This window comes from Sturnus vulgaris, chromosome 22 (assembly GCF_052056855.1).
Source record: "Sturnus vulgaris isolate bStuVul1 chromosome 22, bStuVul1.hap1, whole genome shotgun sequence".
Lineage (NCBI taxonomy): Eukaryota > Metazoa > Chordata > Aves > Passeriformes > Sturnidae > Sturnus > Sturnus vulgaris.
Window position 1 is genome coordinate 9,472,773 of NC_142264.1, and position 17,711 is coordinate 9,490,483.

The 17,711-nt window shown below is 50.8% G+C and overlaps 1 protein-coding gene across 4 annotated transcripts in view; it reads right to left on the minus strand.

Moving 5' to 3' along the window:
• Nucleotides 1–7,572: 7,572 nt before the first annotated feature.
• The window catches only part of NSMF (NMDA receptor synaptonuclear signaling and neuronal migration factor), a 45,992-nt gene continuing 35,853 nt past the window's right edge, over nt 7,573–17,711 (minus strand). For all 4 annotated transcript variants that reach the window (XM_088177665.1, XM_014881075.2, XM_088177664.1 and 1 more), the window contains 7 exons: nt 16,816–16,899; nt 15,797–15,830; nt 15,197–15,267; nt 14,097–14,176; nt 12,436–12,538; nt 12,032–12,107; nt 7,573–10,247 (listed from right to left, as the gene is read on the minus strand). In XM_088177665.1, coding sequence (XP_088033791.1) covers nt 10,150–10,247; nt 12,032–12,107; nt 12,436–12,538; nt 14,097–14,176; nt 15,197–15,267; nt 15,797–15,830; nt 16,816–16,899 — 546 coding nt within the window. In that variant the 3' untranslated portion in view covers nt 7,573–10,149. The remainder of the gene's footprint in view (nt 10,248–12,031; nt 12,108–12,435; nt 12,539–14,096; nt 14,177–15,196; nt 15,268–15,796; nt 15,831–16,815; nt 16,900–17,711) is intronic.

Sequence of the window (17,711 nt, forward strand, 5' to 3'; positions counted from 1 at the left end):
ATCCCAAAACACACAAAACACCCATATTTGCCCATTCCCCCATTCCGGACTGGTCCGTCTGGTGCCAGCCGAGGACAGGATCGAAAATTGCCTTGCGGGGTCACCCTGGGGATGTCGGCCGCCGTCGCAGGCGGAGCAGGTGCCTGGGCAGGAGCAGGGAACCAGCCCCGGACTCTGGAGCATTGTCTGTGGTACTCGGACTGTCAGAGGAGTGTTTTAAGGAGAGTTCTGATGGACACAAGTGGAGTTTTCCATGGCACATGACAGCAGAGCGGGAGAATATTTTTCCCATTTTCCTCTTCTTTGCTGCCCAGAGAGTCGTGGAGTCTCCCTTTCTGGAGACATCCCAAACCCACCTGGACGCGTCCCTGTGTCACCTGCTCCGGGTAACCGTGTCTTGGAAGAGAGCTGGACTGGACGATCTCCAGAGGTCCCTTCCAACCCCAGCTATTCAGTGTTTCAGTGATTTAGTGATTCATTGACAGCCGCTCGTTGGACACAAAAGTGCCTCCGCGGCGTTATTTCCAGTCAGCGCCTCTTATCAGCCGCCCGCAGGTGTCATTGGGAAGTGTGTGCAATCAGGAAACGGTGGCTCGGCAGCGCAGCGCTTTCCACACCTCTCAAATCCTCGCCTGGGAGAGCCGGGGCACACGGCACGCTGTGACATCAAACAACCTTTGGGCAGGACTGGGGGAGGTCCCGGAGCCGCGCCCGGCACGGGCGGCTGCCCCCGCTGGTGCCGAAAGCGCAGGTGTGTTTACGGGGAGCAGCTCCGTATCCTGCTGATAAGGCTCCTACCTTTGCACTCCCGAGCCACAACAGAGCAATTGCACACCCTCTTCAAACGAGACCTGGAAATTATACCGCTGGAAACAGCTTTTATTGCCCGTGTCGGGCGCCCAAGTGGGCTGCGTGCCCTGCGGAGCTGGGCTGCTGCAAAGCGGCGCTCTGGGGAGGAGGCAGCTCCGTGCCTTTCACCTTAAATAACTCCAGGGTGATGCGAGGCTCACGCATGGCCTGCCGTACCCCCTCCAGCTCAGGTCCATCACGCACCATCTGCCTCCAGCCCTCGCCGGGCCACGGCGGCTGCCCGGGGCTGAGGATAAAGAGCGGGGCAAGCGGGTAGAGACATTTCCCCGCCTCTGGTGACTCATGGCTCAGGCACGTCCAGAGCCAACAATGTGCCTTTGTACTCGGAGATCTCAATGGATTTCTCTTTCGTGGTCTTGTCTGGTTGGCTTTTGAGCCTGTGTAAAGCCCGTAAATCCTGAAATAATGAATCCCACACAGTTTTGCTGCACCTGGCGCAAAGAAAACACCTCCCTTTGTGGGCATTGAACCTGACATCTGTGAGTTTCACTGCATGCCCGCCTGCCTTTAGAACAAAACAATAAATCCAGCCATTATTCATCCCCTCCCCTGCCAGTCAGGATTTGAGAGCCTTCTATCGTTTCTGTCAAGTGCTCCAAGCCTCGGCTGAGTCAGTGAAAGTGTCAAGGGCTGGGCAGTGTGACTTGGCCGGCGAGCCGTGCCCTGGAGCTGATCCCCTGCTCCGCTGTGCTGGCACCCGCGGGCAGCCCCGGCCGAGTGCCCGGTGCTGGTACTAAGAGGCTCCCGGGAATCCCGCTCGTATTTTGACACAAGAAGGAATGCTCGATTACAAAACCCAGGTGCGATGATGACAGAGGCCAGCGCTGGGAGGCTCTGATGGCAAAGTGCCACCGCGGGGCACAGAGCCGGGGCACGGCTGATGTGGCTGCGGAGCCTCAAGGGGACGTGGCGGATACACCACGACAGAGGCTGGGTCTGAGGAACAGCCCCAAGTACAGCCAGGGGACGAGGGGACAGGGAGAGAGCAGGGCCCAGCACGACTCTGTGATTTCACATTAAACTCAGGTTGTCTGCACAGCTCCCACTCCTGTGTGTGTCCATCACCCACTGCGTGTAACAGAGCACGAAGGGAGAAGCAATAGCGAAAAGTAATCCCTTATAACTGGGCTTCTCCAGCAAATTTGATTTTGTATCTCATGGTGGTGATTTAAAACCAGGACACATGGAATGGTTCCAGGATAAAGGATGAAGAACATCTTTCTGGGCACAAGGTCCTCCAGGCACCAGTGGTGCCACAAGGCTGTGCAGTGGGTGGTAAGGGATTAAAAGTGATTTCTGTCATCTGTCACACAGCTGAGGTAAATACGGCATGTCCCACCTCACTGTGGTGGTGGCATATGGAGAATATCCCCAAATAGGGAAGAAGGAGAAATGGAGGTTGAGACATCCCAGGGCTGAAGAAAAATTGCTCAAATGACAGAGCTGTCCAGCCTGTTTCTCTTTGTGCTGAGGGGCTGCAGTTACCACATTTATCAGAAGATGAACATGCAGGTGATTGTCAGCATTGGAGATAAGGGGAAAATTGCAGCTGGGAGTTCAAGCCAGGGCTGCTCCCTTTGGCAATTCACTCAAACAGGCCCGTGGGAGAGAAAGTGGTTTATCAGAATTCATTCATTGCCTTCTACCCTCCTTGTCTTTTGGAGCCGGTCTGTTTTCCCCGGGGGGATTACCAGGCCTTTAACCTCCCCTTGATTTCTCCAGGGCTCTGTTTCTGTGTCTGGAAGGGTGCTCAGGGATAAGCCTTCCTCCCAGGAAGAGGCACAATCCCTAATGCGCTCTAAATTCCTTAGCACCCCATGCTCACTAAGCTGCAGAGGCTGCTGGAACCTGAATCACTGAGCTATCTCTGTCCTATCCTCAAGACTGGATTTGTGGCTCTCAGATGGTCCCTTGTTTAAATTATCAGGATTTTTTGCTTTCTTCCCCTTTTAGCTGCACCTGGGCTCTTGTCCCTCTGGAGCTTTGCTCCTGTGTGCTCAGTTGCTGCCATACAGAGGTGCCCAGTGCCTGTAGGTCCCTCACCTGCACCACAGGTTCATCACACATCACTTCCCTCACACAGCATCTGCCAACTGCCATTTTTTGGGTTTATAAACTCAGCCAGAGAACGACAAAAACAACAAAAACAAATGAGACCAAAACCAGTTTTCCCAGAAACATCTCTTTTTATTAAATCATGTCTTTAGCCCTAGATATATTCATGTACTCGAGGCCTGGTTATCCCACACAAAGCAGCAGAGCCCCAGAGAAACCCGAGGCAGCAGAGATGGCAGAGGGCTCCTGAGTCAGGCAGGGTTGGCCCCATGCCTGGACAGCAGCAGCAGCCAGAAACCCCAGCCAGAGTGCTGGGCTCTATGGAACCTCCTTCTCACTTTCCCAAGGAGCCATCCTGCTGTTCCAGGGCTCATCCAGACTTCAGAGACCACAGTCTTTGTTTTCAAAACTCTCCATAAACCTCAAGACCATTTTGGGCCCAAACCGGCATGTCCCAGGTTGGGCTCTCCAACCCCAGAGCTCTCTCATTTTCAGTTCCTTATGCCCCTGCTCTGCCTTCAGCTTCCTACTGGGAGAGCCAGGAGGGCTCTGAGTGCTGGGATGTGCTGGAGCCAGCAGGGATGGCTGCAGCTACACTGCCCTGCACTCAAGCTGGATTTGGGAAAGGAGCAGGACGCTGTCAGCTCCCTCTGAACTCCACAGAGAGCAGAGGCAGAATCAGCAGAGTGGTTTATCTTCACAAGGTTTGTCAACTGATCAATTCCACTGAAGTGGTCTGGGGCTCCCCCCATCATTTTGATAATGTTGCTTCTTTTTCTCATTTGAGTGAAAGAAACTCGCTCAATCATCTCAGAGTTCAGGGGCTTTACTGGACATAATCTACCCTCCTCCATATTTACCAGATCCATTGTCACTGTTTCCTTTTCTCCTCGCTATTCAGGCACCGAGTTTTCTTTTCAGAAAGCTGCTGATGTCCCCTCACTCTGCAGAAGCAAAGGGAGCTGGAAATGAAAACTGGTTCCTGAACTCCGAGGGGAAAAGGATCCCAAAAGGGCGCTGGCTCCCAGCCCTTGAGAGCTAAGGTTGTTTTGTTGCTTGGTATCACAACTGAAGTCACCCCAGTTCCAGGAATAGTGTTATTAAGGAACAACAGGAAATACACAGCAGAAAAGCTACAGCCTATTCAGCACATTTGGGTATGACTCCAGCCTGCTTCCCTGGGATGGGGAACACCAAACCTGCTCGGTTCCTTCAGCCACCCCCACCTGAACCCTCAGCAAAGTCAGGTCTGAGCACAGGGGCACAGCAGGGAGCAGGATCCCTGCTCAGGGGCCTCGCTTGGCTGTGTTTGTCTCTGAGGTTTTTAGGGCATTCCAAAGGTAAGGGCAAAGATCCCTGTCCTTGAATTCCCAGCTCTGCACCAGCCCCACCTTTACAGCACCTTGTAGGTGGGTCTGCATTACTACAATGGAGAATTAGCACTAAAAATACAAATTACAAACCAATGATCTCATAACCCCCCACTTTCCACTCAAGTTTTTTGAATCCACCCAAGGTGCACCTGAGCTGGTCCTGAGCCAGGGACTAGGGGACAGTGACAGTGACCAGCCCCTGGTCCAGTGACGAGTCCACAGCCTCAGCAGCAGCTCAGTCACTCAGGTGAGAAACATTCCCCAGGTACAAGCCAACACATCCCTGGGGACCCTGGGAGGAGAGGGGAGCAGGGCAGGGGCTGTGCCCGAGGGAGTGGCTGTAGAGATGGGAAAAAGCACAGCAGGGGCCACGCCAGGACGTGGGACCAGCATGTGGGGACACGGGACCAGCACCTGGGGACACAGGACCAGCACGTGGCTCCATCAGGTGCTTGGGAGTCTCTCTCAGCTCAGCAGTGCAGGTGGAGAGGTTCCTCCTGCTAAAGGTTTATAGGGCACTCCTGCTGTGATTGTCACTAGGCCACTGGGATGCTGAGATAAGCTTGGAATGTCCAATGAATTGAGTAATTATCCCCATTCTCGGAATATAGGGCAACAACTCGTGATGGGTCTTATTTGTCCTTAACTATGCCACTTTTATGGATACTCTAAAAGCAATACAATAGTGTGAAAAAATTATTAGGTTGCATTAGTTCTTTAATATTTACTAAACATTTATGGAAAAAAGCAATGTAGTTTCTCTTCAGACAGATTCTATACATTTAATGTCCACAATGTTTATTCCTTTCAGTCTTTACATTTCTCACACTGGCAGTAAATTGGGCTGAAGTTATTTCTGAACCAAAGCTGCTGCTGGTTCCTGGTGCTCTTTGATAGATCATGCACTGCCCCAGCAAGAGGTTATCTACCATTAACTGTGCCGATGACACAGCAGGATCACCTGGGAATAACAATGATCCCAATCAGGGTCATGGCCATTTAACCACCCATTTACTCCCTCAGCTCCCACAGAGGAGATCATGAACAGGCTGACTTGCCAGTTAACAGTTTCCAGTTGACTTTGGCTTGTGTTTCCAGAATGAGAATTAAAAAACACTTGCATGGAAGATGCAGAAAGCCAGGGATAGGCTGTAGTCAGTGGTACAAAATACAGGATTACACAGTCTTTACAGATGATGTGGAAAATGGTATCACCACTCAATAGCCCTTGGGAGGACACTGGGATCCTCAGGAAGGGCTGTCCCTAGCTCCAGGGACTGGCACAGCAAAACCCAGAGCACAGAGCAACTCAGCTTGACCTGAGCTGAGCTTTACCTGAGCCCAGGTAGTGGGCAGTGGGGCCTGGTTCCCCAGGAAGGAGGAAACGGCCCAGCACATCCCTGGTGGAGGGTTCTGAGAGCAGGTGCCAACTGGAAGGGCCCTGGAAGGATTCTCAGTCGTACAATAACATAACTTATCCTGGACTAAGACACTAATAATAACCAAGTGTGACTCCAACTGGCTTGTGAGGGGCTGAATGTTTACACTCAGACCAGGAGAGCAGAGCAGGCCTGCCATTCCACCTCCAGTGGGATTACGAATGGGGCCGGGATTAAGGAGAGGCTCCCATTCCCAGATCCTGCCGGCCTGGCTGTTTACAACCAGCATTTTCCATTCTGTCAGCCAACCCCACTTGTGCTGCTGAGGGTGCAGAGCAGCCCTGCCAGCAGAGCCTGGGAACAGGAACTGCCAGGCCCAGGTCAGCAAGGCAGGAGCTGTTTGTGGGGTGGATCTGTGCCAGGATCCCCAGCCGGACACCACATCCAGCCAACACTTCCCTGCACACAGAGTGACCCCCAGAGCTGGGGACAGAGCCTGGGGGCGAGGACACGAGAGCACATGGACACACCACTGGAAGCAGGAACCCTGTGCTGAGCTCCAGGCAGCAAGTCCAGGCTGAGGAATGGAGAATAAATTCCTTCCAGGAGTTTCCTGCACAGAGGCCGAGCCCCTCCACTGGCTCTGGTGGCTCCAGAGGTGGGAGCAGGTGGGATCCCACAGCAGAGTCCTCACAAAGGCAGGATGAGCTGGCTGGGTACCTTCTGCAGTCAGATGTCCTGCTGGAGCTACAAGGATTTTTCTGCTTTTGTTTTTGTTTTTTTTTTTTTTTTTACACAGGAAGGGATTATCTGGGAATTCATGTTTTCCACCCCAGGCCTGGAGGTTAGCTGCAAAGGGAAGCTGGTGGCTGCAGCACGAGCAGAGGTGCAAAAAGCTTTATCTGTTTCTACCTATTTCTACATCCCGTGGATAACTTGAATTTTCTTCTTCCCTTTCCTTCCCAGCCAAACAAGAGGAAAAGAGAAAAGCCTCTCTGAAAGTGCCACATCCACAGGATCTGTGATCCCCCAGAACTCTCCAGCTGAGTGAACATTCCCTGCAGGCACCAGAGAGCATCCTCAGGGCCACTCCCAGCACGTGAGCAGGGCTGGGACAGCTGAGGCCTTCCTGCCACTCTCCTCTCCTGGAGGTGACACTGCCAGCCTGGGCCATAACACATTTATCACATTTAACAGGTGTGATAACACATTTACCCAGCCGAGGGCTGGGGGTCACATCCAGCACCGCCTCCAGCACAAACCCTCACCTGTGGCTGGTGAACAGCCTGGGCTGGCACCCAATTCAGCCATGTGGGCTCAATCTGCTTCTCTTCCAGTGAACCAGTGAACTCTCCTGCCCCTCTAAAGCAATTCCAGAGTACAGAGGAGCAGCAGCAGCTTCTGGGTGGAACAGGGCAGTGGGGATGGAGCTGCTTGTGCTCACCCAGCCCAGGCACACGGAACTGCCGGTGGCACAGGACAGAACTGGTTTCAGACACACCCCGAGAGCAGGGTGGTGAGAGCTGCAGGAACAGGCAGGAGTGGAATGAGAGATTGTCTGTGTGCCCAGCAGCCACAGCTGCCCCGGGCAGGGCACTGCAGGGAGCCCCAGAACCTCAGGGGATGCTGCAGGGGCACAGGGGTGAGGAAAATCTGGGCCTTGGGGCTGTCCTGGCTGGGACCAAGCTGGGCTCATCCTTTACAGGCTGGCCTGACTGAGGAAGTTCCAGGCTCTATTTTTGCTTCTCAAGTTTAAATAACTACTATTTTTATTTGTCTCTGCTGACCCCCTCCCTTCCGAGCAGCCACTTGAAAAACCCCACCAGTGAAAAGGGGGAATAAAAGTGTTCCTGTCACCAGTGGTTAACTCCAAGGATGCTGCCACACACAGGACATCAAACATCACAACTCTATTCCAGTCACAGCCCTGAGAGAATTTCATCTCTTTAGGCAAATGAATGCTACAAAGGAAAAATTATGTTCATGTCATAAACATCACAAGCTATGAGGAATATAGATCTTTGGAGGGAAATGCATTCATCAGTTGTCATATGCCATAAACTGTACCAGAACAGTCCATAGTCCATTCCAACACAGAAATTACTGTACAATCTACCTTCTACTTTGCACCCCAAGTACTACAAGTGGTCAGTGAGGATATACAACAGTTCTACAGAGAAATCACTCAAGTGGATACATAAATGGGCCCTTTGGGGTTAAGTAAGATTTTCAATAGTTCCACAATGCTACATTCATGCTACCAAGTTCACTGAATTGGGATTCGAGAAAGAAGAACAGTTTGCCTGTCTCCAGTTAGGAGGTGAAAGGGTCAGAAAGGGAGAGAGTTTTGTGTCAGCATTTTAATCTTCCCGCAACCATTTCCTTCTCTAGAAAACATGACTTGTGCTTTCATTGCACCTCTGGCTCCCACTTCTCACTGCAGAGCTGGTGGAAGCTCCAATGTTAAACAGTAATTGGCATAAATCTGGGGTTCTTTTTATTTCTGGCATTTTTTTCCCAAAAGCTACAGAGTGGTGCCTGTTCTCCCCTTCACTGTAAGTCTGACAAGCCTGACTGAGTCCAGGGATGAGACGTGGCTACCAAAGCTCCCAGCCTGGGGGAGGCAACAGCCCACACCTGTCTGTGTGGCTTTAAAACCATCTCTCTCCACCTATTCCTCTCCTTACTGTATGTACATTATTTCTTCAAAAGTTTTGCTATAAAACTGCTCTAAATGTAAAGGGTTCAGCAGTTCTAGCCAGGGGCCTGCTCCCCAAAATCACAACCACAGGTATGGCACAGGGGAAGGAGGACTCTACAGATCAGAACACCAAGTTCTCTTTGTAAGTAGTTAAAAGAAGATTTTTACATGTATTTTCCTTCACTTCACAATCAACAAATTTGAGATATCAGGAAAATAAGGTAACCCTTCCCTGTCACTTCCTTTGCTTGTTAAAGAAATAACTTGTGTAACCTCCTAGAATTGCCAGTGACCTACACAGGCTCTAAGTACTATTTGTCCTCTGAAAGGACAGCAGAATGTGAAAAAAGCCCCATCTCCAAGATTGAAAAAGCACCCCCTTACCAAACCAAACAAAAATAAATAGATTCCAAAAGATACCATTAAATATCAAGTACAGACCTGGGCTCTCAGGCTGCTCTGACAGAGCTCGGGGTTTTCTCTGTCCTACACAGGAAGGGGCTGAGCAGCTCAGACCAAGAAACAGGTCAGGAGAAAAGGGGTGGGTTATGCACAAACAACTGGCAATCAAGTGAACAGAGAGGAGTCAAAGTCATGCTCCAAGCCTGTGCTGTGTCCCTCCAGAAGCATTTCTCCCAAATGCCTCAGTGCTCAGACCCCCTCAGAGGGGTCTCCACACACGAAGAGAGCTCCTCTCCCAACACACAGCAAAACACTGGCATGAACAATTAATTACCATGGCTATTAATTTCTAATTCATTTTTATACCAAAGCGAGCCTGACCGAGGCTTCCCAGCCAGGTCCCGTGTTTCTAACCTAAAGTATTTCAGCAAAACTAAAGTTCCATAGTTTTGCAAGCAGCAAAATAGAAAGTAATGAAATTGTGGCTAACTGGAGGAGAACTATACATTCGTGAGAGCACGTACAGGTAGTGCAGCACAGCTACTCTGAAAGGAACCAAACCAATGCAGCAGACATGCAGGGTCTGCTAACTTATGTTAAAACCATGTTTGCTGGTGATTAAATATGTCTACAGAAGATATATTACCATTCTGAATATATTTTCAAGCAGACCAAAAATACCTCATCTATTGGTTATGGTGTGTTATTTTTAACTAATTAAATATGGGGAGGGACTTTACCCCCTCCCTCGCTATAAAAATTGCACTTATTTTCTATTAAACAAAACAAACAAACAAAAAAGAATATTTCAATTCTATATCCCAGTATATATTCACATGGAAACGGGATGATCTTGCTCTAAGCTTGCAGGAGTAGGTGTAGCAGTCCTTGCTCTCCAGGACTCCCAGCACAGAAAGTCCCACCAGGACAACCCCCTGCTTCCTCTGTGCTCTGGTGACTTCTTCACTGTAGTGCATGGGTTAACTGGGTTTGTGTTTTTTTGTAAGAAAACCTGAGCTTCAAAAGTCTTTAAAAGGACCTGGAATCAAATCTGGCCCATTCTGACCCAAAACAGCTCAGTTCTGCCAGGAACTCCATCCTGTCCTCGTTTCACACAGCTCCTCCTGAGGCCCCAGGGCTCGGACTGAGGCCAGCGAGGTGTCACTGTCACCCCTTCCCTCCAGTCTCTCTTGGCCCAGGACACTTTTCCTCCCGACACTTCCGAGGGCTCCTCCTTCCCTCCCTTTAGCACTGCTGCCTCCTGTAGGGCTGTGAAGGGCTCCCTGTGCCAATAAAAAAGTCTCTCTGCAATAAAGCATGACTTCTTGGACACTGGTGATGAGCTTCCTCTTGCAAAGTCTTCTCCAGCTCATAAAATGTCATCGTAATCCAATAGCTTGGAGTGCTGGCGGGTCTTCCAGAGGCGGTAAAGGCGGAAGTCAAAGTAAGTCTCAATCATTTGCTTACCTAGAAGTGAAACGAGGCACAGAGGTCACACCCTGCAAGGAGCACGAGGGAGAGGGGACAGAACACGGCAGCACAAACCCCCAGCCTGGCTGGGGCAGGACACAGCGACCCATCCATGGCAAACACTGACACTGAGCACGTGGAGGGGCCCGTGAGAAACAAACATCTTTTTAGATCTCCTCAACCATGAACAGCTCCTGTAATCCCTTGGCAGGGTTTGTCCCCAGGGGCAGGAACTGAGCACAAAGTCTCTCTCCAGACTTTGACCTCTCTGCTCTGAGTGCTGAGGGGAGCTGGGGGCTGGACAGGATCAGCCACAGCCTGTGTGAGGCACAGGGACTTCAGAGGTTGTAAACCAAGAGTTAACTCCTTGTAAAGAAACACTAAAAATAATTAACACTGAAAATTCAGATTAAAAAATACATTTTTTTTTAAATGACCAGGCCATCCCTGTCCTCCTCCTGTGCTCCCAGCAATGACCTCCCAGCACACACCAGTGCCAGCTGTGTCCCCCAGCCCCTCTGACTGATGGGAGTCTCACAGGCAGCCAGGAGCTGCATTTGAGAACACAAGGGCAAACAACCCTGCCCTGCAGACAGGGCTCAAGGAGGGGATTTTCACTTGTGAGGTCTGATTAAGATTAGTTTTAGATGACTTTGCAAAGGATTACAAGGGTACACTCTCAGTACGTCCCAGACTGATCAAGGGGATAAATTCAGACGTATTCTTCAGCTCAGCTGCTTTAATGCCTGCACACAGAACCACTGCCTGGCCTGCTGTGCTGCCCACAAACCTGGGAATTTCCCTGCAAGCAGCTCCTGGACACATCTGAGAGTGTTTGCTCTGGGAGCTGTGCAGGCACCGTGTGCAGCTGAACTGATCACACCCAGAGAACTGAACAGTCTGGGCTAGGGGAGGTCCCTGCCCATGGAGGGGCTGGAACTGGGTGATCCTTAAGGACCTTTCCAATCCAAACTAATCTGTGACTCTGGGATTCTGTGAGCTCTGCACAGTTGAGCACCAATGTGCTCAACTCCTGCACATTCCTGAGGATGAAGGGAGGTAAGAAAAATCCAGCAGTGCTGAGACCAGAGCTGGGGGCAGCAGAGAAATGCCTACAGCTGAATCCTGCATGGTTTTATCTGCCAAGACCTACAGCAAAGATTAGAGAACAGAGGCAAACTCAGAATCTGTTGCTTGTGAAACTGCACTGTGAATTACTGACATTGATTAACAAACAGGAAAAATCCTGTAGCTCCTTGAAATATCTGAGCTACAGGAAACAAAAAAGGGAAAAGGGCCAGCACACTGAGCTGTAGAATGGCTCTGATGGGCCATATCCCAGCTGCTTATTGACACCATTCACTTGGTGCCAGTGGTTTGAGCTCTGGAGAAGAGCTCCCAGCACACCTGGCTACAGAAAAGGTTCTGCTCCATGGGCATTTCCCCCCCAGACTCCTCATGCCCTAATAACGATGGATTCTCCTACACTCAGCCTGGAAAGCTGTCTCCTTTGCATTGCCAGGATCCTAGGAGAGGCTCTACAGCCTCAGGCACAACAAACAGGGCATCTGAAATGATGTGAACAGATGCAGGAACTGCAAGGGAAAAGCCAGGAGCAGCAGCTGAACTACACAAGGTGGTTACAAGCTAAACAAAGACCATGGCAGGACTTAAGGGAGTCAAACTGCTTTTTGATGAAGATGCTCTCTGAAAGAGACAGACTGGTTAGCAAGGTGTGTGTCTGTGTGTGTGTGTGCATTTTTGTACAGGAAATAAATTACCTTGAGCTGATAGTTCAAGTGGAGACTCAAAGGCAACCCTATAAGGATTCATTAAGTTTTTCAGATTCTGAAATAGCTGAAAGGAAAACATATCAGAGTTAACAGTGAAAACAATGGTGAGTCCTGAGCACCCAGAACTGCCCACATTTTTTCTGGAAAACCTTCCACCCATGTCCTTTAAAACATCTATCTCAGCAGTAAATAAATAAACCAAGTGCTTTGAACAACTCTTCTCCTCAAAGGTCTCAGTTATTTGTCCTACACATCACTAATCCTTCCTCCCCTGCCCACAGTCCAGAGGGTGGATCTCCCACACATTCCCACCCAGCAGAAGAGGCAGGTTTAGAGCTCCCAGTGTGACTCTGACCTCCCTGACATTCCAGGGGTGACCCACAAGCTCCTACCTTCTCCCCATTGGGGTTTCCAAGAACATAGCAGCCCATGATGTGGATGATATTTGGTTCAGGATTGACTTTACTCATCAGTCGGCTCAACCTCTTCCAGAAGCTGGAAAAAACAGAGCACACGATTAAAAAAAAATTTCTCCACATAGGCATGATTAATGCCAAGGATGTGTGCACAAAGCACTTAGACACGGCACAAGGTTTGTAGCCTGGGCAGAAACTGCTCAGGAAGAGCCACTGGATCTCAGACAAGAAAGAACAGGGGCAGATCCAGGGCCTGAGGAGCAGGTCCAAGTCAGGTGGCAGAGAAGGAGGAGCAGCCCATGGAGCCAAGGGAGCTCCAAGGTGAGGAGGAAGGAGCAAAGTCCCCCAGGAATGCTTCTGGAATGAGTTTTACCAATCATCCCCTCCAGCTTCCTCTCTCCCATTTCCAGCAACAACTGCCCTTTCTGAACACGAGGGTTATCAGTGCACTGATTCATTTCCAGGGCATGAAATCAGCAGGGAACAGCTGGAGAGATTGTTCTGAGTGAGACAACACAGCCCAGCCATGTCAGCCTGTGCTTGGTGCTGCTCACAGTCACCCCAATTGATGTGTGCTGACTGTGACCAGGCACTGGTGCCTGAGGGATGTGAAACACGATCCCCTCCCCTGGGCAGAGGGTTGGAGCAGACTTTTGGGAGGCTCTAAAGCCCAGAAATTCCTCCATGGGTGTTCCAACCAGACTGCAGCCTCAGCTTTCCTCAGCACTGCCTCCCAGGAACACACAAGCTGGATAAAGACGTTAATTTCCAAGCTCCCAGACTTTCAGCTCTGTGTTTACAGCTTCGTGCAGATCCCTGGTTTATCAGCTTGGGAGCAGCTATGCCTGGGATGTGCTCAGAATCGTGGATGTGCACACGTGCTGGAGAATTCCACAGCCAGTGTTTGTGCCAGGGCATGAGATTGCTGAGCAGATGTTGATTTTAATACTCAGTTCTCATGCCAACAAGAAGTTGTGTAGGAACAGGCTGGTGTACATCCTCTCCCCCACAGCCAGGCACTGTTAGCCAAGCAAGTTTGAGCCAGCACAAGCGAGTAGGCAGCAAAACAAGCAAAGCTCTACTCTCTGCAAGGAGCAGCAAAATTGCTCAGCACTCCCAGCTGAAGGCTGGTATGTTAGTGAAAAGCCTCCTCAGTAACAGGCTGGACTTTGAGCAGGCTTTGCAGAGACAAATTCCATTTCCCCTTGGCCAGAGTCAGCTGTGGGGGAACACTCTGGATTTCTGCCATAGTCACCAGCTTAGCAATGGTATCACAGCACCAGAGGCTCGGGGTGCATGTTCTCATTTGTGGGCAGCAAAGTTGTTTTCAGTAGAAGAAATATCCTTTTTTTCCTCCTCTTTTGACAGTCTCTATCCACATAAACACTAAACAGATAGAAGTATAAATCTCCCAGTGACAGGGCTGCAGCACTCCAGGGACAAGCTCAGCTCTGCCACCTTTGCTGTTGTCCCTGAATGAGCTGTGAGCTGCTGTTCAGTGCCTCCTCAGCCTCCTCATCCCCTGACCAAGCCACCCCAGCTCCCTTCACTTCTCCTGCTCCACCACGTGCTGCAAACATTGAGCAAACCCAGCAGAAAAACGCCACGCAAGCCCAGAACACAACACAGCCACTCACAGGATCAGATCTTCCTCCTTCTCCACTTTGGCGAAAGTGGCAACTTTGTTCTTTAACAAGTACAAGTGCCCGGGGCCTCCCTGCAAGAGACAGACGGACAGATGGAAACCCCTGTGCACAGGCCCTGAGGAAACAAACCCCGGATGCGTTTCCTGTCCTGCCCAGCCATTCCCAGAAGTGCCACAAGGGAGCAGGGCAGCCCCGCACTGCGGGCACGCTCAGGGAACATCCACACACGGGCACTGTGCTGGGGGTTGGATTCCCTGCTTTTTGCTGCTCTGTGCCTGCATCACTCTAGAAAGGCACAATAATAGATTAAAAACGCCATTGTGGGTGGCTGGAGAGTAATAGGGAAGACAAGAAAGTCCCTGTCACTGGGGGATGCTGGGAGTGGGCAGTAGAGAAGCTGAGCCCAGCAGGGACAGCAGCACTGCAGAGGAACTGGACTTGGGCAGCAGGAGGCATGAACAGGTTGACACAACACCAGGAACATTAAAAGACACAATCTCCAGGTCAGTGTGCAGCAAAGCTGCTCCTCTGCAGCACTGGGCACATGGAGGGAGTTCAGTTTGGTCACCTCCCTCACTTCTCAAGGCACAGCTGCCCAGAAGTCCACAGCTGACCACCACGAGGAACAGCAAATTTGGGAAGGAAATCCCCAGCAACCCCCAAATCCAGCAGGGCCTGACCCTTCTCCCGTGTCCTCTGGCTTCCAGCTCCCAGCTGAGCCATCTGCCAGTCTGGCCCACAACACACACCACTGTCACTGTCACAGTGAAGCTGGATGGAAACCATAACTATGACACTGCAAGTGCTTGTTCTTGTCTCTGGTATCTTTCTAGGTCAGTGCTGGTTTGTTTGGGGTTCCTTGAGAGAATCAGTCCAGCTCTTGACTTGACCCCACTAAATCAGATTTCATTTCCTGCTGTCACAGCAACCTGAGACTGCTCCATGTCTGGGAAATGGGAAGTGAAAGCTGTGCCTTGGCATCAACTTTAATGGAAACTGACTTTGGAAGATTGGTTCCTCTATGTCATTTTCCTCATAGAAAAAGACAAATCTGTAACAAATCACCCAAGTGTTTAACAACTTTCACGTACCTGGCAGAATATCAGCATCTTCCAAATTTTGCAGCCTTTCCGATAAATGTTAAGTTTCTTCTCTATTTCCTCTGGGGAAAAAAAAAAAAAAGTTGGAAAAGATGAACCACAGACAAAGCTCAAAATTAATCTTATTTCTTTACACTTAGTCCTGAGGGCAGGAAGATGAGCTGGCAGGAGTGCTCAATACCTGCCAAAGATGCTGTGGGAGCAGGAAATGTCAGCAGGGGACAGGGCAGAGAAAGGATGAACAGCACCAGGCATTGCTCTGTAGTGACCACAGCTCCAGAGCAGCCCCAGCCCTCCTGGCCCTCTGTCACTGCTCCCACTCCCCACCACAGGTACAATGAACAGGCACCTGCTGCCCTGTGCCTCAGCTCCTCTGCCACAAACCATGAGTTAGGCACAGAAAACAGGCCACAGAAGTGAATGTTGATTACAACAGCACATCCAAGAGCAGCTGACTGACTGTCAGGGGTCATTGGGGTGACAAAAACACCTCTGTGAGTGGCAGCTGAAGCTCAGGGCAGCTGAGTGACTTAAATATTGATGGTTACATTTGCAACGGGCAGGAGATAAAAGGAGGTAACACTCACGTACCCAGGATGTCATCAAAGGTGGCGTGTTCATGGTCCTGGAAACCAAGACAGAAGACATGTAAAGGTTCACTGTCACTCCACCAGTTCCCTAATAACCACACAGTCCCATCCCAAGGATGCTTTAACAGCACATTTACACCACCTGCTGGCTGCTGGTCACAGCAGCAGTAACCCTCACCCTAAATTACATTTCAGCACAGAAGCTGAAGACTGAACAGTCCATGAAGATCAAATCCTCCTGAAGGCTTGAAGCTGAATGTGCAGACACATCCAAAGCACAGACTGTCCCTCAGATGCAGCCAACATCAGCAGTGCCTGTTTGGCCCACGTTTTGCAGCCTCTCTCTGGCTTTACCCCTGTCCGAGCTGGCTGAGCTCCCAACACAGCTGCCTGAGCCATAGCAGGGTCATCAGGACAACTGAACAACCCTCCAAGGAAGAGAGGCAAGAGCAGCAAGGCTAAGGCCCAGCAGCACTGCCTGCTGCACACTGACACTGGCCTTGCTGGGCTCAGTCTCACCTTCCCTTCCAAATTCAGCAATTAGGAAAAAGAAACCTATGACTCCTCACTGCTGTTTCAGACACCTGCTCAGGCCAGAATGCCAGGGAAAAGTCAGAGTTCAATTAATGACTGAAGGGATGTCCCATTGCACGTGGGGTGATGGGGTTGGTGGGTCACTGCCAGGCTCTGAGGTGCTGCTTATCCCAAGGATGAGCATAAGGAGGAGCCCTAAGCCTGGCAATGCCTGCCCTGCCTTCCCTTGATAATCCTCCCATGCAGCTTGGCTGGGCTGCAGAGCCCAGAGCCCACGTGTGCCATTTCCACCCACCTGACTGCTCCCCCTAGACCCCACAAAGCTACCCCAGACCCCAAAGCTGGGTTCCACACACCCCCAAGCTCCTTCCTGACAGCTTTTCCAAATCACATCAGCATTTTGGAGTCACCCTAACAGCAACTAGGGAAATAAAAAAGTCTCTTTATGACTCCTGTTCTCATCCACAGCAGAACTGATTTACTTACATAGAGGATGGGGATGATGGAGGGGTCGTCCCTGCGGATAATTGTTGGGACATACTCTGCTTTGGGCACCTTGGAAGAAATGAGCTGCAAAGGGGAAAAAAGGTGCAACAGCATGAGGAGAAGGCAGTAGAGTCTGGACAGAAGCACAAAGGCCATAAAACAGTGCCCTGTTCAGCTGTTCTCAGGTATTACTCGAGGTACAGCTAACCCAGTCTATCCACATCCCAGCAGAAAGCTCCCAGCCCAGAGCACCCCATGCCTGCCAAGAGCCCCTGAGTGTCACCATCTCCTTGACTCCCAATCCATGAGCACACAGCTCTGCCCTCAGGCTGCACTGGGCCCAGAACAGTCTGGGAAAGGGAGACTGGGATGCACAGAGGATGCAGCAGCTTGTGCATCACCATGGATGCTGTATCCCAGCAAGGATCACTCCTGCAAAACCTCCTTTTGGCTGCAGAGAGTGTTCAGTGTCTGGTGGGACCTGCAGAGGGTCCAGCCAAGGCCTGGCACTGCACCAGGCACAGCAGGCACAGGGCTGCAGGTGTCAGACAGTGCCTGACAGCTCTGGCTGAAGCCTCAGCTGGCTCCAGCAGCAACCAGAGCTCTGAGCTCTGTTGTGATTCCACAGTTCGTTGCTGTGGGTGCAGAGCTGGCAGTGGTGCTCAGGTCTCTATTTTCAGGGTAACAAGCCTTAGGCTGTCTTGGTTCTGTGTTGGTGTCTGTCCTGCTGTGATTTGGACTACAGATCCCTCCTTCTAGTTTTCTTTCAACGCATTACCCCCAGCAGTAACAGATCTGAACCCATGTCATGTCTTGGTTCATCTGACTGACCCTCACAGACACCTGAGGCAGTGCCTATAGAACAGACTTCCCATGAAGATCCTGAACTTAGCAGC